The sequence below is a fragment of the Anolis sagrei genome, chromosome 1 (genome assembly GCF_037176765.1).
Source record: "Anolis sagrei isolate rAnoSag1 chromosome 1, rAnoSag1.mat, whole genome shotgun sequence".
Lineage (NCBI taxonomy): Eukaryota > Metazoa > Chordata > Lepidosauria > Squamata > Dactyloidae > Anolis > Anolis sagrei.
In genome coordinates, this window is record NC_090021.1 from 39,797,923 (window position 1) to 39,822,095 (window position 24,173).

The 24,173-nt window shown below is 38.8% G+C and overlaps 2 protein-coding genes across 2 annotated transcripts in view; both read right to left on the minus strand.

Moving 5' to 3' along the window:
• The window catches only part of LIN9 (lin-9 DREAM MuvB core complex component), a 33,250-nt gene extending 15,356 nt beyond the window's left edge, over positions 1-17,894 (minus strand). The window contains exons 1-7 of the mRNA XM_060754171.2: positions 17,783-17,894; positions 8,319-8,351; positions 7,863-7,957; positions 7,432-7,536; positions 5,368-5,501; positions 3,284-3,409; positions 1,516-1,673 (exon numbers count right to left, since the gene is read on the minus strand). Of these exons, the coding sequence (XP_060610154.1) occupies positions 1,516-1,673; positions 3,284-3,409; positions 5,368-5,501; positions 7,432-7,536; positions 7,863-7,957; positions 8,319-8,351; positions 17,783-17,861 (730 nt within the window). The 5' untranslated portion in view covers positions 17,862-17,894. The remainder of the gene's footprint in view (positions 1-1,515; positions 1,674-3,283; positions 3,410-5,367; positions 5,502-7,431; positions 7,537-7,862; positions 7,958-8,318; positions 8,352-17,782) is intronic.
• Positions 17,895-22,555: 4,661 nt separating this feature from the next.
• PARP1 (poly(ADP-ribose) polymerase 1) overlaps positions 22,556-24,173 on the minus strand; it is a 40,138-nt gene continuing 38,520 nt past the window's right edge. Inside the window, exon 23 of the mRNA XM_060754169.2 lies at positions 22,556-23,085. Coding sequence (XP_060610152.2) covers positions 23,004-23,085 — 82 coding nt within the window. The 3' untranslated portion in view covers positions 22,556-23,003. The remainder of the gene's footprint in view (positions 23,086-24,173) is intronic.

Genomic DNA, 24,173 nt, shown 5'->3' on the forward strand with positions numbered 1-24,173 from the left:
ATTCCTTGAGATGCTGGATTTGGCCACAGTGGTACATGCCTTAGTTACACCCCATTTGGATTACTGCAACCCACTCTACGTGGGGCTGCCTTTGAAGAGTGCTTAGAAACTTCAGCTGGTCCAGAGAGCTGCTGCCAGGTTGGCTACAGGGAGTGGACAATCTCCCTCTTGAAGCAGTTCTACTGGCTGCCAGTTTGTTTCTGGGCACAATTCAAAGTGCTGGCTATGACCTTTAAAGCCCTGGAAGGCTTAGATCCAGGCTTTTTGGCTGACTGCATATTCCTGTACGAACCTTCTCAGGCCCTGAGTTCTTCAGGAGAGGCCTTTCTCTCAGTCCTACCTCCATCTGAAGCTCAGTTGGTGGAAACAAGAGAGTGGGCCTCCTCGGTTGCTGCCCCTTGACTCTGGAATTCCCTGCCAGAGAAGCCAAAATGGCCCCCTCCCTGTTGTCCTTTTAGTGGCAAGCTAAAACCTTTTTATTCAGGCAGGCTTTTAAAGAAGTCAGGTGGTGCTGTGGTTTTAGTTATGAACAGGTTTTTAATTAGTTTTAAAAGTTTTAATAGTTTATTTTAATACCATTAATATTTAATCCTCTTTTAATGTTAAATTGCACTGTACTGGTTGTATTGTAAGCCACTAGGAGCCCCTGGTGGCACAATGGGTTAAACAGATTGGCGGTTCGAATCTGGGGAGAGGAGTAAGCTTCCGTCTGTCAAACCCCAACTTCTCATGCGGGGACATGAGAGAAGCCTCCCACACGATGGTAAAACATCAATCTTCTGGGCATCTCCTGGGCAACGTCCTTGCAGATGGCCAGTTCTCTCACACCAGAAATGACTTGAAGTTTCTCAAGTCGCTTCTGACACAAAAACAAACAAACAAAAAAACCCCTGTACACTACTTTGAGTCTCTTTTGTAGAAAGAATAGTGTGCTATAAATAAACATGCTACTATTACTATTACTACTACTACTCCAGCAAAGCATTCCAACGGGGAAGCATGCGGGAATGCGGAAGTGCTTCATCAGAGTCGCAGATGGACGATGAAAGCGACAGCTCCCCGCCGGCCAGAAAAAGTTAAAATAGCCTCTGTCTATGTCTGTATATGTTGTATGTCAAAATTGGCATTGAATGTTTGCCATATATGTGTAAATTGTAATCCGCCCTGAGTCCCCTGCGGGGTGAGAAGGGCGGAATATAAAAGCTGTAAATAATAATAATAATAATAATAATAATAATAATAATAATAATAATAATAATAAATGTTGGAAGGTACCAATTATGGCATTCCCAAGTGATACTGGCTCTCCTGTCAAGCAAAGTCTCATTGTGCATCTTATAACAAGCTGTGCTACATTAGATCACTCAAACTGAGGTCACAGAGGAAAGGTAATCCTGTTTTATGGATGGTGAAATACCAACAGCTTTACTCCTTTAATTATCTTCATGTTACACTCCTGTCTTCATAACTTAACATCACTCAAAACATCCGTTTCATTTAAAGATGAAAAAGTACCTGTTACTTTTGTTCCTATAACTAGTGGCAATGGAATTTCTTCTGGAAGATCTTTAAATTGGGATATATCTGCCACCTTTCGCTGTTGCAAAAGTCTAATTTTTTGCCGTTTCTGTTTTAATGCTGACCTTTCCTCTTCAAAGAATGCAGAAGAACATCTGCAAAACAGTAAGCAGAACTATTCTGATGTCTTTAAATGTACCCATTTATTCATACATGTATCCTTTTGTAATCCCTGAAAGCAAGGAGGGTCTATTGATAAAATGAAGCCTCAGGAGGAAGGGACACAAGCTCCTTTGAAAATTATCTGCCTCTCCAAATTTAACAACAGAACAAGGAGAAGGGAAATTCAGTCATTCTACAACATTTTAACTGGATAATTTAGTTGCCTAAGCAAACAAACCAATTGCTAATGTATGCAGACAGTCCCTGAGTTACAAACATTTGATATATATATGACTCCTAGTTACAAACGAGGATGAGACAATAGAAATTGAGATGAAAAACACCCTAGGAAGGGAAATTCACTCTTGAAAGAATTATCACGGGAAAAAGGGTGTCTCCACTGAAGCTTTATCACCAGCCTTTGTTTCTACAACAAGCCTATTTTTTCCAAATCCAGTTGTCACAGGAACAGAAAATGAGCAGAAATCTTCTGAAGACAGAAGGATAAACATTACAGTGGTGTTAGCCCTTCCTTATGCTGTCCAAAACTACTGTAAAACAAAAATAATTGTATGGAGTTACACTTAAAAATGTACCTCTTCTGACATATACAAATTTAACTTAAGAATGAACCTACAGAACCTATCTTGAGACACGAGAAACATAGAAGCTGAGTAGTACATGCTAGCACTCTCTTCTAAAATCAGCTTTCTAGGGAAGGGACACAAGCTCCTTTGTAAATTATCTGCCTCTCTAAATTTAACAACTGGAAGCAACTGTTTCTGCTTTCATAGCAAAATTTAATCTAAAAGAATCTCAAAGTCAATGATATTTAAATTTGTCAGGACAGCAAGAGGCATTGAAAAGTTCTGCCCCTCAAAAAGTTAAGCTACACTGGACACCCATTAGGCAGGGGTTGGCCATGGATAGGATTGCAATTCCCCTACCACTGCATTAGGGGCACTATACTCTCAGTGTAAGATCAGGCCACAAAGTGGGTCAAAATGTATCCAGACAATCACCTCTAGTCAAAGATGCTTAAGTTGTACCACAACCACCTCCAGGAATATCTTTTTCTAAGAAGAGATGTTTGGAAATTGCTAACAGTATCTGCAGGCCTCAGGATACCAGGAAAACATCTTCAGAAGAAGCCTCAAAAGTACCTTCAATGCAAGTGGACATGCTCTCTTTCAGAATGAGGTTTTTAGTATCATCACCTTACTGGGGACTCAGCTGAACAAATCCCTCAGGCTTATGTGTAGCAAACACACATACCCTTTCAATTGTACGATTCTCAAGCCTCAGCCCGGACAGTACAAACATTGTTTAAATTCCCACCCTTCATTCACACTGAAGTTTACCTAAACAAATAATTTTCATTCAGATACAGAATATAGCTATTTGCTGTAAAGGATTAGAAGAAAAGCAAAGTTGCAAACTTACTCAATTATTCGTATACACATTTTATATTCTAAAATTTTATATTAAAACAAAACAAAACAAATCACACAGGAAGCCTTCAAACAAAATCCACTATCACCAAGCCTCAACAAAAAAAATGTCAGTTTAAAAATGCTTAGCTCTTCCACACAATATGTTTTACCTTCTTGGCTTTCCCATCAATCTTCTGATTTTCCCCCACTCCACTCTTGTTAATTTTCTTGTTTTCAAATTGGGAAATGATTCTTTCAGGCAGACACAGAAGTCATTATCACCTTCAAATAATGGCCTGTACAAAACAATTGATTTTCTGTCATTACATTTAGATAATCAATCTCTCTCTCTCTCTCTCTCTCTCTCTCTCTCTATATATATATATATATATATGATGCCACCTTAGAACATCTTGAAAACCAACTAAAGACTTTGTTTAGTTGTTCAAGCTGAAAGTAGAAGTGATCAAAAAGCATGAAACAGCACGCTGTCTTTGTTTCAAAAGCTAGAATTCTGATAATTATTAACTTGTTACATCCATATTTACTTGAGTATAATGTGTCATAGAATGTAATGTGCACCTTAATTTATTTTTAAGGTATTCGAATTTTAAGGTACACAAGCATAGCACATCAGGGAGGCAGGCAGCATGAATGAGGCCATTTGGGAAACTATGCCACCCCATGAGGCTAAGTCCAGTGAACTTGCTAAATTACATTCCTCAACTGGCCTCATTCACAAGACCTTCAAACCAAGAGTGAGTTTTTGAAGGCCTCGTGGATGAATCATAGAATAATAGAGTTGGAAGAGACCATATGAGCCACCTGATCCAATCCCCTGCCATGTAGGAAAAACACAATCAAAGCACTCCACACTCACACTCCAAGGCAAAGAGTTCCACTGTTGAACAGCTCTTATGGTTGGGAGGTTCTTCCTAATGTTCAGTTGGAATCCTCTTTCCTGTAATTTGAACCCATTACTTCAGGTCCTAGTCTCCAGGGCTGCCGAAAACAAGCCTACTCCTTCTTCCTTATGACAGCCTTTCAAATATTTAAACATGGATATCATGTCTCCCCTCAACCGCCTCTTCTGCAGGCTAAACATATCCAGCTCTTTAAGCCATTCCTCATAGGGCATGGTCTCCAGAGGTCAACTGAGAACTGCACTGCACTGAGCCTCAGGGGGAAGGGGGCTGAGTGAGGGACCATCCAGGAGGAGACAGGATTTGCAGCTAAGTAGCAGGAATGACTGGGTTATCAGCTTGGTGTTCGTCGTCCTTCTGTGGGTGCCATGGAGCCTCATGCTGCCACCACCACCCAGGAACAGCCTCTTTGCACCCCTTTATCCCTCTGGGCCTTTTCATGCAGGAGGGTTTACAAGCGCAATTCTAATATGCCACTGAATCTAATACACACCTCATTTTTGGCAACATAATTTAGCTCAAAAATGTGAGCATTAGAATCAAGTAAAATATGGGTAATATTCAAGCAAAACCATTCTTATTATTCTAAATTTGTCAAATATTACTGAAGCTCATTCTCACATATGGAGAACGACAGTGGAAGTAGAGAGCCTACTCTAGTCATGGAGATTTTCCGCACAATTTCTGAATGCACAGAAAGCATTGTTGCATGGAGAAGGCTCTCTTCTTCGAACTGTCATTTTTCACATGTGGAAGAATTGAAATAGGAGGTAGGAGGCTACTGTGCTCCCCTACTCAAAATAGATAGTGTTGTGCCTAAATAAGAAATGTTTAAAATAATAATTACAGACAAGTACAAGTAAAATGTTATTACTGAGGAATACATTAAGGTTGACGCAATCAATTTGAAAACAATACAGTTACACAAACATATGTATTCCTGTTTGTTATGAGAAATTTATTATTTACCTTAAAAAATTCTGACTATAATACTTTCAGCAGTTAAATACAACAATAAAGTCTGCAACCTATAAAAATAAATTTTTAGACATAGCTATGCTCTATCATCAAAATATGGAAGACTAATTATGGCGATAAAAATTAGATCAAGAGGTATATTTAGCCACTAGAAAACAATCAGCAATCATTCTTTAAAACATGTGAAATGGAAATAATTTAATACCAAAACACATAAATAACTGTTTTAACAATATTGAATACTAGCAAAGCTATTGATTCCTCTCATAACAGAGTAGAGGCATAAGGTGATATATACATATAGCTTGATCTCTGCATTGTGCTTTAAAGAAAAGATAAAAGGTTACACATACTTATCTATATTTGAATAGAACCATTCATATATACACCATTTATGTGCTTTAGGAAGTTTTAGCAAGTTACGCAGCCGTAATCCAATCTTTTGTGATGCTTTTTTGTCTGGTGTTGGCATTGTTACTGTGAACTTCTAGACAATAAAAAGACAAATAAATATTAGTAATAGATAAAAAAGTTAAACTAAGTGAAATATTACCATTTTCAATATGATCTGTTTTAATACATGCACATTGAAAGTGTTTTAGTTATGATCTGAAACTACCCCTGAGTTTCATGAGATTAAAAAAAACCAGCTTCTCTCTATTATTCATTTACCAAGGAAAATTGTGTTTTGCATAAGGATGAAGACAGTGTTTTGTAACAACTGGGTTTAGTACCTTCAGAAATGGGAAATAAACCATTGTTTATTTGTTTCTTCATCCCAGCAGTTCTAGGAGTGGTTCAAGAAGCAACCTGAAAGCTCTGGTTTAATATCAGTTGCTACTCGAATCCTCCTCCTACACTTTATCTTCACGTCGGTGCAAACTTCATGATTTCAACATCATGTCAATTTGTTTTCTCCACTCAGTTAACCTTCTATTTGTAACCTCTTGTTTGATTTAAAGCTCTGCAGATCTCAAAAACTTACTTTTTTGCACTACTTCAAAAATATTTCAAAGTATCTTTTTCATGTCAGCTATAGATTTTATGCGTTGCTGTGGCCCAGTCTGTGTATGTGTTTTTTTGTGTGTGTATATGTGTATATATGTATGTTTGCATGTATATATGTGGTTTTGTGCATGTGTTCTAATTTTTGTTTTTGTTTTTGTTTTTTGGCTTTTAAAGTGTCTTCTGCTGTGTTTTTAAGCGTTTTTATGAGTGATGGTCACTTGTTGGCCTGATAGGTGTATTGTGTCCAAAGTTTGTGTCAATTCGTCCAGTGGTTTTTGCATTCCCACAAACGAACATTACATTTTTATTTATATAGATGAAGAAATTGAAATTGCTCAGATGTAACAGGTGAATCTATGGTTGAGCCTTCAGTTTACATCCTCTCCATTCTTCACTTCTGTGCCCATTACAAATTTGGAAAATTTCATATCCAGTATTTAAAGTAATCATAGTTATCCATGATTTTTAAATTCAAAGATATTTGGCCTTCAGCTTTTTTAAATGCTAGTTAACAAGAATAGTCAACAGCAAAACATCAGCTTCCCGATTCTTTTCACTAGTCAAAGTTTAAACTAACTACATTTTGGACTTCAAGGAAACTATTATTAATTTCTAACTGGAAGCAGAACCTGTGTAGAAATAGGTAAACCCAGGGTTCAGTAAAGCTCAATTTACATATCTGCAAAATGCAGTTTTCTGTTATGTCTAAATCTAGTTCAGATGAATCTGCATGTATTCTGACATCAATAGTATCTCCATTGAAAACACTTTATGTATTTTACCCATTTTGATGATTTTTGGAAGCTGACAGTAACATGCGGTCACTAAATGGAAATATTTAACATGTCAACAGATATCCTTTTGGACTTCATTAGTATTATATGGAAACATATATTTGTGAATTTATATCAGTGCATGTATGTATATATGCATGTGTTTATAAGTACATGTGTACATGTATACATATTATTTGATTGGCCTTTATCCAAAGTTCCAGAAGGTTTTTGATCTAGTAAGAGACCTCAACTGCAGAAGACAGGAAATATGTTTTTACTAATTCTCTACTTTGGCCTGCCCTCATACTTGGAAAAGTCTCTCAAGTCTCTGCAGCTGATTTTCAGACAACGGAAAGGCTACAGTGAGAAGCAGCCAACTTTTGCCATGAGAGTGTATCTAAATTTCTACTCTGAGAAGGTTCCTGCCTACAAAAATACATTCTTGCTCCAAAATATGGTCTTTAATACAATATAAAACCTATGCTTGCTATATTGCATATATGATTTGTGTTTCATTGGCTTGTTGTAACCTCTCCTGGGCCTTCTGAATAGGCCTAATCAATCCAAAGAGAAAACAGAAAAACATGTAGTCTATCAATCTATGAATACAAGAACCTTTACATATTAACATACCTGTGGAACCATGGCAACTCTCTGGTTTCTTTTGGGTGATCTTGTGGTAATTTGTTTTTCTTCTTCTTCACATAAAGAACGACTTCGTTTTGAACTTCTGAAAGGCTGAAGCAAAACAAAACAAAAAACCAACCCCAAACCTCTGAGTCAAAAGACAGAAAAGTTGTGTCTTTCTGTAATACAACAAACCCATGAGAAAAATAAAATTAAGAACATTTTCTTTTTTATCAGCTTTCTGAAAATACTTTTGAAACTTGAGCCCAAGAAAACGGTTTCCCTCTCTAAAAGCAAAAAAGCTGAAGGAAGGCAAATCTATGTCTAATGACAACCCAGGTACCCCATGGAAGCCACCTTGAGCCTCAAGACTACAGAAACATAACCTATACTTGTGTTAAAAACAAAGATTGGTTAAAAAAAAAGTTGCTCCTTACCATTTCTACAGTAGCTCCTGAATTTTTGCCTTTCCAAATGGTTGTTTTCGGTAAAGAACTGAATTTTTCATTCCATGTATTTGATAAGCTTCCCTCTATTGTGAATAAGATATAAATTATAAATATAAATATGTTTTTCTCGTGTTGGTAAAATAAGCATAAAATAATTTATTTTAATACTCTTTTTTAAAGAGCAGAATAAACGTGTTTTAAACATTACACAACATAAAACAGAATTAACCTGTCCTTTTAGTACATATATTTTGGAGTACACATCACAATTTTGATATAAAGTGTTTTTCTCTCTTTATATTGTCCGTCATTCTGGTGGAAGCTAGTGTCAATTTCTGCAGTTAAAAATCATGTGAAATGACTTTTTCTGTTTCTGTAAATAATTCCTTATCTGTGCATTTTCACTTTTAGGAATGTTACAAATCAATAAATGGTATACCCTACCTTTCAAACTGACCAGGGCTTTTGCTGAGGAACCTAAAATAAATAAGAAAACCAAATAAATTAGCAGTATTTCTCTAAACATATTCTCAATTATTATACCACTTACATCTTGGATATGCGAAAGAATGAAAGTAACCCTATCATGTTATTAACTGAAGGATATGATGTCAAAACTGGCATTGCTTTGTTGTCATACTGTAAGTTTCCACTACAGAGCAAACAGATTCAAAAAAATATGTTCTTTGAGGCAGGATGCGTCAAGCTTTGACTCCACTGGCGCTTGTGTTTACTCCATTTACAATCACCAAATGAAAGTTTATAAACACATGTATCTGCCAAGTGAAAAAACTTAGTAAAGCTGCCTAACTATACTTTTCTTTTTTCTCTAGCATGAGGCAGCAGGATAAGCATGAAGCAGTCTTAACACTATTTCCTGTTCCACACAATTGCTTCATAATTGTTCCACACAATTGTCCACACAATTGCTTCACAATTGTTCCACACAATTGCTTCACCTTTTTTAAAATTAAGGAACCATTTGAGGTACATCTACCATGCAGGTCTAAACCATTTCCAATTATCTTTAACTGTTATAGAATTAAGAATAATTATGGGAATCTGTGGCTATGTGAAGGGGCAGGAATTTGTATGCATTTCCATGAATGTCCTTTCTATCAAAGAAGGTTCAGTGCTCTCAAAAAGCATCACAGGGCTGCAGTTATGACAGTTAAACTAACCATGAAGTTTGCTCTACAAATACCAGAAGCATAGCAGTGTTAGCAGTAGTTCACAAACAGTCCTTTTTTAATGCTACAAGAAAAAGCCTTGTGAATTCCAGTTCACCTTCCCATTATCCATTCCACTTAGTTACTTCTTAGAGTTTTGAGATGAACTAGATCCAATGAGCCAAACTATAGTTTTCACTTGCTCTGCAAACCAGGATCAAATTTGTACTGGATTATGTGTTATTGCGAAATGTATATTGTAAATCCTTTTTCAAGATCAAACAACTGAAATAGCATTGGCTTTGCCTCAAAGTCATCCAATTTGTAAAACAACAAGAGCATGAAAAGCATTTTTGCAATAGCATATAATAAAACAGACAGCCTTGCTTTCATCACAGACATATGTGTCAAAATCTGAAGGGTCTTTTTGATTACTTCATTAAATTTTGCCAAAATATTTCAAATATGTATGGCACCAGCATCAGGTATTAAACAGATAAATTATCTAATAAATTGGATTATTACAATGGTTCAAGTCTTATCTCATCTAGGCTAAACAATATGGAATATCTCTTCGCCAGTTTTGGCATACTGAAACCAGTTTCTCACAGGAAAAAAGGCTAAAACAGGGAAATACTTTTAAGATCTAATCCTTCACCAACCCCCACTACAAGTATTTTGGTTATATCTTCATCAACCCTCCATATTGATTTCTTCTGATATGAACTAAAATACAATTTTCACTAAGAACAGTTCTAGCAGAGTAAAACATTTCACACTATTCAGCTGAATTTTTTTTTACAAAGGAATATATTAATATATATCACTCTTCAGATGCTCTAATTTACAGCAGAAGAAAAATAATTACAAAATAAGATCCAGCAAAACTGGTATTTCTTATCCCTGACCTCATCAATCCCTAATGTTTCTTAAATTACAATACACATGTAAGTTGCAAGAAGGGAAATGCTTTGAAAGCTTTATGTATGTCACCACTATTCTCAGAAGAGATAGGTAAAGATAAAGATTTTCCCCTGACATTAAGTCCAGTTGTCTGCGACTCTGGGGGTTGGTGCTCATCTCCATTTTTAAGCTGAAGTGACGGCGTTGTCCGTAGACACCTTCAAGGTTATGTGGCCAGCATGACTGCATGGAGAGCCGTTACCTTCCTGCCAGAGCTGTACCTATTGATCTAGTCACATTTGAATGCTTTCAAACTACTAGGTTGGCAGAAGCTGGGGCTAATGTCGCTCCCTGGATTCGGACCTGCGACCTTTCGGTCAAGAAGTTCAGCAGCTCAAAGGTTTAACCCACTGAGCCATAGGGGACTCTTCTGAGAAGAGATACCAAAATACCAAACCATCTTAAAAGAACTGATGAGCAAAAAGTGACATATGATGTTTTTGCACTTAAAATAATAATAATAATAATAATAATAATAATAATAATACTGTAGTTCTAGATCGTGCTCCCCCCCCCCACCGAAGGACGGTTTACACATAAAAAGGCAAACATTCAATGCCTCAAAATAGGCATTGACACATCAAAATAATACAAAATAATGGAGAGTAACAACAGAAAACTTACAACAAGATGATTAAGTATCAAAATAAAATAAAAACAAGAACAATCTCTTAAAACATAACAACTAAACATAAACATTACAACATACACCCTAAAAACAAATTGTTAGATATTACATTTAAAATGGCTGACAATGGTGTTTCATTTAAGATGTATCACAACACTTAAAAGCTTATGTGTACTTTCAAAAACTACTTAGTCAAAATTGATTTTTAATTTTTTTTCAGGTAGATCCAAAGCGGAAACTACTAACTTCAAAAGCACAGAGACAAAAAGGAATCTGCAGCTTTTCTTGGTGTATATCAGCATTTCTTTCATGAGTAAAAATTGAGCAGACAAAGTGAGAAGTGCAAGAAGGTGGAACTTCAGAGACCAAATAGAATCTTGCCCACATTAACGTTGATTCTCCTTCTGTCTGTGGCTATCATGAGAAAATACCTGTATTACTCAAAAGACTAGGGCCAAGTCTCAAGATCTACATGCCTCATAGGCCCCTTCTAGACTGCCATATAATCCTGATTACAAAATCAAATAATCCACATGATCAGCTTTGAACTGAATTATATCAGTCTATACTGCCATATAATCCAGTTCAAATCAGATTTGTTGTTTATACATTCAGTCGCTTCCGACTTCGTGACCTCATGGTCCAGCCCACGCCAGAGCTCCATGTCGGCTGTCACCACCCCCAGCTCCTTCAGAGTTAAGCCAGTCAATTCAAGGATACCATCCATCCATCCATCTTGCCCTTAGTCGGCCCCTCTTCCTTTTTCCTTCCATTTTCCCCAGCATCATTATTTTCTCTAGGTTTTCCTGTCTTCTCATTATGTGGCCAAAGTACTTCAACTTTGTCTCTAGTATCCTTCCCTCCAGTGAGAAGTCGGGCTTTATTTCTTGAAGTATGGACTGGTTGGATCTTCTTGCAGTCCAAGGCACTCTCAGAACTATCCTCCAGCACCACAGTTCAAAAGCATCTATCTTCTTTCGCTCAGCCTTTCCTATGGTCCAGCTCTCACAACCATAGGTTACTATGGGGAATTTCCATTGCTTTAATTATGTGGATCTTCGTTGCCAGTGTGATGTCTCTACTCTTCACTATTTTATCGAGATTGGACATTGCTCAATCAGATAATCTGGATTTTATATGGAGTGTCAAGGGGGCCATAGTCTCACAGCTAACAAGGGAAATCAGTAAAGTACACGCACATTTTCAGACTAAGAGGAGTAAATGAAGTCCCGTAAACTGGAGCCATGCTAAACAAACGCCAGCTTGGCACAGACTTAGCTTTCATCATTTATAAAGAAGATAACAATTTGCAATGAAGCAAGTGCTACTGCTGTATTCATTCTTAGCTAGCACTACCATATCAGGTTATCAGGCTAAGTTCTTAAGCCATTTTCTTTGTGGTAAGGTCAATTTAAATTAGATAGTCTTATTCTCAAGTAAATATTTTAATACATACTGATATAAAAGTAACAGACAAATATTTCTCCAATACATAAGTCAAATGACAGATTCAAGAAGTGGCTTGCTAAAATATCATAAAAAACTTTAACAGCACAAATAAGGATGGGCTAAACACAGTAAAATTGGCATTATCTGCATTTTGTTTTTTATTCTAAAAAATTAGACCATTATTGTCCCCTCAAACTGAATAAATTAGATTTAATAAACCACATAAGGCAGGGGTCCTCAAACTTTTTAAACAGAGGGCCAGGTCACAGTCCCTCAAACTGTTGGGGGGGCGAATTACAATTTGAAAAAACCATGAACGAATTCCTATGCACACTGCACATATCTTACTTGCAGTGCAAAAACACTTAAAATTGTTCTTCATTTTAATTATTGTATTGTTTTTAACAAATATAAACTTATTAGTATTTCAATGGGAAGTGTGGACCTGCTTTTGGCTGATGAGATAGGATTGTTGTTGTTATTGTGGTTGTGTGCTTTCAAGTCATTTTAGACTTAGGTTGGCCTTGAGTGAGGGCCGAGTAAATGACCTTGGAGGGCCGTATCCGGCCCCCGGGCCTTAGTTTGAGGACCCCTGACATAAGGTATGCTTATTTTTCATGTGTTTTATATATTTCACTTTTGTTAGCCACAGGTTTGATAAACAGGAACCTATAGCCTGGCCCGGATATTCATATAAAACATTTCAAACATGAATCTTTATGGAATAAATTTGGACAAGAATGATCTGAGAACCACTTTTCATTCAATGCAGCAGTAATCAAACTATTACTGAAAAGCACATCTGTCACAAAATCTCAGAAAACCCTTAACAAATCTTATGTTTTTTTTATTTAGATGTTCCATTGACTTCAATAGGATTGTCAGATATAAAAATTACAGTATGAATTTTTAGAATTGTAGCAAACTTCTAAGGCACATGTATCAAACGCATGGCCCTCGGACCAAATTCAGCCCACCATGTCATTTTATGTGGCCTTCCAGATGCTGGACTACAACTCCTGTGTTTCTCATCATTAAACAGCATGATTAGAACTGATGGGAGTTGGGTTGCAGTTCCCATTATCCCCAGTCTGTGTGGCAGATAGTTAAAAGTGATAGGAATTATCATTCTAGGGACGCAAAGTGAATACAAATTAGAGCACTGACTACTGTGTGAAATATATATAGCTGGCCCTCTGTATTCAAGGATTCTCTGTCTATGGATTGAAGGCAACCATAAGGCTGATATGGTTCTCAATGGAAATGAATTTGACACCCCTGATTTAAGGGCTACTGTAGAAATGTGAACTCAGGCTAACTACTCTATCACACTAGGACTTTAAAACGGGCAACCCTGCATTTCTGCTGCATGCGGAATTCTGGGAAATGTAGTTTGGGAAGGCAAGAACCTCTGTAGCTGAGAATTCAAGAGGCCCTGCCCTAAACTACATTTCTCAGAATTCTGCAGGTGGCAGAAATGCAGGGCTGCCCACTTTAAAGCCCTGCTATGATAACGTTGTAGATCACTATTGGTTAGAGCTTTGTGCTGAATGTGTATATTATAGGTTACATTTTCTGGTAAAAGGGTTCATTGGGATCATAACATTGCTCAGAAACAACTCTGAAAAACCTTCATAGCCAGGGGATGAAGTATTAAAACTGAGCATGGATTGATAGACTGGCCTTCAGAAAGAAAACAAAGACGTGGTTATGGGATCAGATTTTGGCCAGTAATGCAATGCAAAGAATAATCAGGAAATACGTGCTATGACAATGGGAATGGCCACAATGGATGATTTTTTGGATCATGTGATTTCAATATTTATATTAGGATGTTTTAGTGATTACATGTTGTATATGCCTATGTTTAATGGTTTTAAGGTTTTAAATTATAGTTATATGTCAGTGTTTATTTCTTGTGATTTTATTTTATTATTATGTTGGCATTGAATTCTTGCCATTAATATGTTGTAGACCGCCTTGAGTCCCCCCAGGACTGAGAAAGACGGTATGTAAATATACTAAATAATAAATAAATAAATGTGTAACACAAGAAAACACTTCATAAATCCTACTTACAGTAACCTTGACAAGAATTCTCATCCCAGATAGAAAGTTTTCTATGGGCAGTTAATCTTCACTTAAATATACACTTCAGCAGTTGTACACTTCACTTAATCTACTATTTAAGAGACCAAGCTCTCTGCTGCTTCAAGACTTTTTCAATCAGATGCTCTTCAGATGTTGTAGACTACAAGTCCCATCAGATTGCATCAGTCTGGCCAAATGATCAAACAGATTTTTTTCATGGGTGCAGATAAACCCTGCAACAGGTCAGCTGGATGGACTTCTGAGGCATTTGGACATAGTGTAATTTCACTAACTCCAAGTCAGTTTTCTCTGAATTGTTGATGCCTTATACTTAATATACATATCATACAGAGGATTATACAAATTTAGGACTGAATGTGACAACCTGTACAAGTTTCTTCCTGTTGTCCTATTTCCTGTCCTGTTATGATTGTATATTGTTCATATCAGGAAGTCTTGCATGTTTTATTTCATGAATGTATTTTCAAAAAATATGTTGACATATCTACAATAATTTCTGAGAAAGGTCACAGAGAAGAAATATTCTATAGATTAAGTGGAAATGCATCATAAATGTAAACAGTCTCGTTTTTGCTTTACCAAAGTGTCTAATTACACAATCAGCCCACATGTGAGCCATTGCTCAAAATATAAGTGCCCCAATCTCTTCTCTCTAGCACAGGAAGAATCAAAGCTGGAAGAGACCCCAAGGGGCAACCAGTCCAACCCCTGCCATGCAAGAACACACAATCAAAACATTCCCAACAGACAGCCATCCAACCTCTGCTTTAAAATCCCCACTCTACTGCACTCCAAGACAGTATTTTGCATTGCTAAACAGATCTAGCCATCAAGAAATCCTTCCTAACGTTTAGGTGGGATCTCTTTTCCTGCAATTGGAATCCATTGCTCCATGATGTAGTCTCCAGAACAGCAAAAAACAAGCTTGTCCTTTCCTCAATGTGACATCCTTTCAAATATTTAAACATGGCTAAAATGTCACCTCTCAGCCATCCTTTCCCTAAGCTGTCCCTCACAGAACTTGGTGCCCTTCTCTGGACATGTGAATATCCTTGTGTTGTGGTGCCCAGAACGGGACACAATATCACAGGTAAGGTCTCACCAACACGGAATGGAAGGAATTATGACTTCCCTCAATCTAGACCACAGCTTTCCAAATTGTGTGTCGCAATATATTAGGTCAGCTGCACTGTGTAGATGTGTCATGTGGAAGTAAGGAGAAATCTCTGAGTCTATGTGAAATAAGGAATAAATTGTATATTTTCAAAACATAGGTTTTAATTACATATGTTGTATCCCCATACATTTTATTATTACAATTTATGTATGTGTCTGTATCTCTTATAAAGGGTTGGTTTAACTTCCGGTTTGCTAGTAAAATTTAATTATGTGTCACAAAATGATGCATGTCTAAAAAGTATGTCACCAGCATGAAATATTTTGGAAAGCTCTGATCTAGACATTAGACCAGGCATGGGCAAACTTTGGGCCCCCGGGTGTTTTGGACTTCAACTCCCAAAATTCCTAACAGCCGATGGATGCAGCATTCGCTTTCTTTGCTGCTGCATCACTGATGATCATCTTATGCTCTACTAGTACTCCTTGATTATTATTATTTATACCCTACTTTTTCTCTCCACAAGGAGACTCAAAGCAGTTGGATTCTTTTCACATGTACTGTTTTCAAGTCAGTTGTCACCCGTTTTATACCCGTGCATCTCATTCTGCTTATTTATTTGCTTCATTTTTACCCAGCCTTTCTCACCCCGCAGGGAACTCAAGGCGGTTTACAAACTTCGGCAAAATTCAATGCCTCATGGACATAACAATGAACAGACCCCATTAAATAGTTAAACATATAGGTCGGTGTTATGGGAATTTGGGGAAGCAGTTAAAGCCGAGTCGAACTGAATCAATCCTGCACTGTAGATGCATCCAGCACCCACCACCTGCAAGCAGCTCCCCACCATGTGCTGCTATGGGGAGGGTAATAATAATAATAATAATAATAACTTTATTTATACCCCGCTACCATCTCCCCAAGGGACTCGGTGCGGCTTACATGAGGCCAAGCCCACAGTACATCAGTAAACAAACGTAATAACAAAAACAATCAATATAAAACAATTAATATAAATCACATAAACGAAAAATAAACAATAAACAATAACAGTAACAGTAATAATTTAAAATTTAAAAAATAATGCTGGGCATGAACAAGGTAGGATATAACTGGGATAGGGTTTTTCGAAGAGAGATGAGGGAATGCAGTCAGTCCTAAATCAGGGTAGGCTGGATAGCCTTCTAATAACTTAAATCAGTGGTTCCCAACCTGTGTCACCCCTGGTGTTTTGGCCTACAACTCCCAGAAATCCCAGCCAGTTTACCAGCTGTTAAGACAGGGGTCCCCAAACTTTTTAAACAGAGGGCCAGGTCACAGTCCCTCAAACTGTTGGAGGGCCAGATTATAATTTGAAAAAACATGAATGAATTCATTTGCACACTGCACATATCTTATTTGTAGTGCAAAAAAACACTTAAAAACAATACAATAATTAAAATGAAGAACAATCTTAACAAATATAAACTTATTAGTATTTCAATGGGAAGTGTGGGCCTGCTTTTGGCTGATGAGATAGGATTGTTGTTGTTGTTGTTATGTGCTTTCAAGTTGTTTCAGACTTAGGTTGACCCTGAGCGAGGGTCGGGTAAATGACCTTGGAGGGCCGCATCCGGCCCCTGGGCCTTAGTTTGAGGACCCCTGTGTTAACATATCTGGGAGTTGAAGTCCAAAACATCTGGGGACCCACAGGTTGAGAACCACTGACTTAAATGTAGCACCACAGATCTCTCCCTGTTGGAATTCGTTGTATCAGTTCTGGGCCAGCTCCCTAATCTGTTAAGGGCTGTTGACTCAATGCAACACACCTCTGGTCTTGAGCCAACGATCAGGAAGCAGGCCTGCCCTTCTCACACCTTTCGACACATTCAGGAAAACAAACAGGGCGCTCTCCTTGGTCGTGCGCTCGCCTGGTGTCAACATTTCTGGATTCACACAAGAGGGCAGAAGTCGGGGCCTGCCCTTTGTCGCCCTCGCCCTCCTCCGAAGGGAAGCGCGGCTCTGGGAAGCAAAGGGCTCCCTGCCTCTGAGGTGAAGGGCGGCAGTGACACGTCAAGCGCCCAAATTAGGCGGAGAGGGATCCCTCCTCGGTGTGGGTTGGCTTGGCGGTGCTGCACCCAGCACTTCAGGACCAAGGCCGAAGGGACTGGATGTCAGTGCCGCCCTGCTTTGCCCTCTCCGCCCGGGGTTCAGGGCGCGGCTCCCCTCGAAAGCGAGAAGCGGGGATTATCTAAGAGCGGCCCTCCGAGGAAGAAGGGCCCAAGCTGGGCGCCCAAGGAAGGAGACGGAGCCGCCTCAGCAGGACCCACAGCAGCCCTGCCGGCATCGCCAGCGTCGCCGCGGCCTCCGTCCCGGGAAGGGGGCGAGCGGAGGGAGGGAAGGCCTCTGCAAAGAGAGAGAGCGCGGCCGAGCCGGGGAGTCCGCCGGCGGGGCCAAGCGCGGGGCACCCGGGTGGCTGTCTACTCACTCTCGTCAGGCAGCTGATCCAACTCCGCCATCTTGAAGGAGCCGCGCCGCTTTTTCAAAGGCTGCCTGCCGCGGTGCATTGTGGGGGAGGAGACGGCGTCCTCCGGCGCGGCCTGACTGGAGGGAGGGAGGAGGGGGAGGCGCGCGGGACGCACGGGGCGGGGCCGCGCGCGCTGACGTCACTCGGGATCGGCTCCTGGACTCGGCTGAACTCTGGCCAGGGGCGGAGGCGCGAGCCTCAAGAGCAGCAGCAGCAGCACAGCCTGCTGCCAGGACATCACCGCCTGCCTTCTCTCATGCTGCAGCCCGAGCGCGAGGAGGAAGCCACTTTCCAGGCTCACAACAGCCTGCGCCTCACTTTTCCCAGGGCCCTTCCACACAGCCATAAAACCCAGAATATCAAGGCTGAAAAATCCAACACTATCTGCTTTGAACTGGGTCCACACTGGTATATTGGTATAGTACAATATAGTATTATATAATACTAATATTGTGCTGTGCTAATAATATAATATATTGTATACACATACAATATTAATATTATAATGTAATACAATATAATACTAATACAATATAATTTATTTCATATTACATGTAATATTACTAATATTACAGTTTAGTGTTATAATACAATATGGTAATATATAATACTAATATTGTGCTGTGCTAATATATATATGTATATTGTATACACATACAATATTGATATTATAATGTAATACAATATACTAATTGTTGTTCATTCGTTCAGTCGTCTCCGACTCTTCGTGACCTCATGGACCAGCCCACGCCAGAGCTCCCTGTCGGCCGTCACCACCCCCAGCTCCTTCAAGGTCAGTCCAGTCACTTCAAGGATGCCATCCATCCATCCATCTTGCCCTTGGTCGGCCCCTCTTCCTTTTACCTTCCACTTTCCCCAGCACCATTGTCTTCTCTAGGCTTTGCTGTCTTCTCATGATGTGGCCGAAGTACTTCAACTAATTCAAAGTAATTCAACTAATAATACAATATAATTTGTTTCATATTACATGTAATATTATTAATAATAATAACATTACAGTGTAGCAGTATAGTACAATATAATACTAATGTTCTGTGCTAATAATACAATATATTGTATACACATATATTGATATTATAATGTAATACAATATAACGCTAGTAATAACACAATATAATAATTTTATATTTCATATTACATGTAATATTACTAATATTACAGTATAGTTGTGTAGTACAATATAGTAATATATAATATTAATATTGTGCTATAGTAATATTATATACACATATAATATTGAAAATATTACAGTATAGTTGTATAATACAATATAGTAATATATAATACTAATTTTGTGCTGTGTTAATATTATAATAATATTGCAATATAATTGTAAATTTCATATTACATGTAAGATTACTAATAATATTATTCCAGTATAGTGGTCTAGTACATTATAGTAATATATAATACTAATATTGTGCTATGCTAATAATATAATATATTGTATGTACATATAACTAGTAAGCCGCTCTGAGTCCCCTTCGGGGTGAGAAGGGCAGCATATAAATGTCATAAATAAACAGTCCAAAGCAGATATGGGATTTTATTCAGCTGTATGGGAGGGGCCCCAGACCTAGTTGTAGTTTTACAAAGCTTTCAGCCTTCTCTGCCAATTCTACTTGTTGTTTATTCATTCAGTTCCTTCTGACTCTTCATGACCTCATGAACCAGCCAATGCCAGAACTCCCTGTTGGCCATGGCCACCCCCAGCTCTTTCAAGGTCAAGTCAGTCACTTCAAGGATAACATCAATCTATCTTGCCCTTGGTTGGCACCTCTTCCTTTTTCCTTCCAGTTCCCCCAGCATTATCATCTTCTCTAAGCTTTCCTGTCTTCTCATTATGTGGCCAAAGTACTTCATCTTGGCCTCTAATATCCTTCCCTCCATGAGCATTCAGACTTTATTTCCTGAAGTATGGACTGGTTTGATCTTCTTGTGGTCCAAGGCACTCTCAGAATTTCCAACACCACAGTTCAAAAACGTCTATCTTCCTTCGCTCAGCCTTCCTTATGGTCCAGCTCTCACATCCATAGGTTACTATGGCAAATACCATTGCTTTAACTATGGTGGATCTTTGTTGCCTCTGCTCTTCACTATTTTATTGAGATTGGTCATTGCTCTCCTTCCAAGAAGTAAATGTTTTCTGATTTCCTGGCTGCAGTCTGAGTCTGCAGTAATCTTTACGCCAAGAAATACAAAGTCTGTCACTGCCTCCACATTTTCTCCCATTTGCCAGTTATCAATCAGTCTGGTTGCCATAATCTTGGTTTTTTATGTTTAACTGCAACCAGCTTTTACACTTCCTTCTTTCACCTTGGTTAGAAGGCTTCTCAGTGGTATCATCTACACCTGTAGATGATACAATTCTTAACAGCCATATCATTCTTTCCCTGTTCATAAAGCACGGATAAGATTTCCTACTGGCTGTTAGGAATTGTGGGAGTTGAAGTCCAAAAAACCTGGAGGGCCAAAGTTTGCTCATGCCTGCCCTAACCTATCAAGGTGTTTTCTTGGAAAGTTATTGAGAGGGTCATCTTTACCTTCTTTTGAGGCTGAGTGTGACTTGCCCAAACACACACATTGGTTCTTCACAGCTGAATTGGGAGCCGATCCTTGGTCTCCAGGGCCATAATGCAATGACAAACCGCTTCACCATACTGGCTCTCAAAAGAGAAGTTTGGGTTAACTTCTGTAGACTGCACCCTGTTTTATCAGATTAAACTGCTTCTGCTCTGAAGGCGTTTTGCTCCACGTAGATGGTGGTTCTGGGATAACCGGTATTGTTTTCTTTTTTCAGCTTAAGTAATAGCAGCAAGTAGAACACACAGAATAGTTAAATCAGGCTTGGGTAAACTTCGGCCCTCCAGGTGTTTTGGACTTCAATTCCCTCTGCTAGGAATTGTGGGAGTTGAAGTCCAAACCACCTGGAGGGCTGAAGTTTGCTGAGGCCTGGGTTAGACTGATTTTCTACTGATAATACTGAATGAGTAAGCTGTGCATGGTGAGAAGAAATGCTTCTCACATACAAATAAACGATTGTTAATATGTACGTTGCTACATCAACCTTTAGCAAATGACATGCCTATGTCCAGAGTGTGTTCCCCATTGTGATCCTATTTAACTGGACATAACCCAGGAGAGGGGAATGCAGGGTGACACGAAGAAGAAAAGTACATAATTGTTCATCAGTTGGCCCTTCTTCAGTTAACTGCCATTGTGAAAATAAATCCAGCAAGCACTACAAATGTATCAGATGACTAGGAAACCATACTGGTTATAACAGATGAGCAAACTGTGGACCTCTAGGTGTTTTGGACTTCAACTCTCACAATTCCTAACAGAACACCTGGAGGTCCGACATTTGCCCATGTCTGGGTTGTAAGGTGTCCTGACACAGTAACTGGTAGACAATGGGGTCATCCTAATAAAGATGTCTGTGCCTCCTGCATGGTGGTGTTATGTGTCTGTTGTTGGAGGAAGCTGGGAGAAACAAGAGCCATTTAGTACTTGTGCCAGCTTACTGAGCTACAGGCCAGTCACTAGAGGCTATCACTTCGCATTTTGCGGTTCATACATTATTGTCCCTTTCTCTATCCCTTTTCTGTGCTAGACTGACACTGGGATTAAATTAATGGGAAGGCAAAGGCTGTGGCTTTTTTGTGTACATCAGCTGCACACACTGGGCATTTGTTTTCCATGGACATGGCAGGATTACAAAGATCCCAAAACACTGTAACAGCTTCTGTGGATATATGGTCAGATTAGTGTTCTGCAAGCCCTCTGGTGGCACAGTGTGTTAAACCGCTGCGCTGCTGAACTTGCTGACCAAAAGGTTGGCAGTTTGAATCGGGGTGCGGGATTTTTTATTTTTTTTGTCTTGTCAGGAGTGACTCCTGGTGTGAGAGAATTGGCCGTCTGCAAGGACGTTGCCCAGGGACGCCCGGATGAATTGATGTTTTTATCATCCTTGTGGGAGGCTTCTCTCATGTCCCCGCATGAGCAGCTGGAGCTGATAGAGGGAACTCATCCTCCTCTCCCCGGATTCGAACCTGCGACCTGTCGGTCTTCAGTCATGCCGGCACAGGGGTTTAACCCACTGCTCCACCGGGGTGCGGGATGAGTTCATACTGTTAGGCCCAGCTTCTGTCAACCTAGCAGTTTGAAAACATACAAATATAAGTAGATCAATAGGTACTGCTTCTGCAGGAAGGTAACTGCGCTCCATGCAGTCATGCCGGACATATGACCTTGAAGGTGTCTATGGATAACGCCAACTCTTCGGCTTAGAAATGGAGATGAGCACCACCCCCCAGAGTCAGACATGACCAGACTTAATGTCAGGGGAAACCTATATCTTGACCTAGTGTTCTGCAAATACTGACTGATGAAAGGAAGGTGTTTACAGTTTTTTTCGGTTGTGGGAGAAGCCTTGGTTTTGGATAAGGTGATTGGCCACTTGGCTACCACTATGATAAACATGACTCCTTGGGTATCACATGTGACTGACACTCATCAGCTGCAGAGATGCTGAAGTGTCTCCCAAGATTATCACATCAGCCTTCATATACACAGCAGCTCTTACACTGCTGAGCTTGCTGCTGTTTGAGAATAGGATCACAATTAGAACACAAAGACATAACTCCTGATGTATTCACCCAGCATACCATGGGCATAGGACTTCACTAGTTACTGTAGCATAAGGATAAAGAATTAGTATGAAATTAGCTTTTATTTTTTGCTTCAAAATAAACAGGTTTAACATTTATTCATAATAGAAACTAAGGAAGATGTGTGGATTTTGGAAGAAAATCCAATGTATCTGCAAACAGTTCTAAGTTCGTCCCCTACCTCACTTAGCAAAGGCTATAACCAAGAGTTTTTAGTAGTATTTTGGTCTGTTGCTTAATGGTTAGAAGAGACACAGCAGTCCCCAAACTAGTATGGACCAAAGAGAGGAAGGGGGGGGGGGGGCACACAATTCTCATAGTATTCAATCTCATGTGTTGTAGCCACAAGAGAGTAAAGAAAAATCCTTACAAAAGTGATTAAGGTCAGCATAGCCCTGAAACTTAGTTCTTGTATCTCAGCAGTGGTAGGAATACTTAGATGTTTCAGCAGGTTTTATAGCATTAACTCTTTTAACAAGTTTGATTCTTGTTCACCAGAGGGAAGTTTTATATTTGAAATCCAGCTTCAGCAAGTACTTCAGATTTACCTGAGCGACATCATAGACGATATATCTGAAACAACAAGTTAAGGCTAGACCTTGTAAAACAAATTTCACCAAAACAAAACATTAGTCACACGTGACTGCTTTCAATTCTTACAGTAGCAATAGGGGGGAAAATAGCCAACCTGAACCTCTAAATATTCTTACATATCCTTCCACTAATAATAAAGAGAATAAAATAATAAATGTAATAATAATAGTAAATGTCATAATAATCATAATCATATTAAATAGAGTAAAGTAATAAATGTAATAACTTTGATTTGAGTATAAGCCAAGGGGAGCTTTTTCAGCCTAAAAAAGGGCTGAAAAATTCAGCTTATACTCGAGTATATACGGTATTTAATTTGTACTATTAACCACCTCTGTGCTGTATAAAATGGTATACAATTTAAAATCCAGCATTATTTTTAAACGCACAAATAAATTTAAATATCTCACTACAAATTGTAACAGCTTAGTCGCTCTCAAAGGCTATGATAGTCAGCTAATTTTACATTTTTAACATTGTGTGAGAGATGGAACCACCCTATAACTTTATTCTATTTCAAGGTGATATTAAATTGAACATTCTCCAAGGGATGGCAGCCATACCAGGAGCTCTTCCGATTACATTCATAGCAGAGGAGCGAGTAAAAAAGAATTATAATGTTTGTCAGTAGATGCCAGACTACCATATGTTTAAGACAAAACATTCCAATGATTCAAACATTTTATGGATATTATTCTTAATGCAACTCATCTGATTTTTGAAACTAGGCATAGTCAAATGTGGTTAGTACTTCCATGGAAGACTATGGAGTAATGAGAAAAGAAAAATCCAAGTTTGAAACGAGAGGTACTGTTAGCTGTCAATACTGGGCTCACTGGACCCAATCAATACTTTCAAATATCCTAGATTAAAACTGTTCATTGAAAACTGTCACAACTGAACTCAGCTCTAAGGCTTTGTGCTCACTAATCCTAATAGTGTATCTGTGCATTATCAGTTTCATACTTTTAATTAATCAATAAAAGTGTGCAGTTTGGTGAGCTACGTCAAATATTCTTATGGAAAAATGACCCTATTATTTGTCAATCCAAAGATTCAGGTTACAT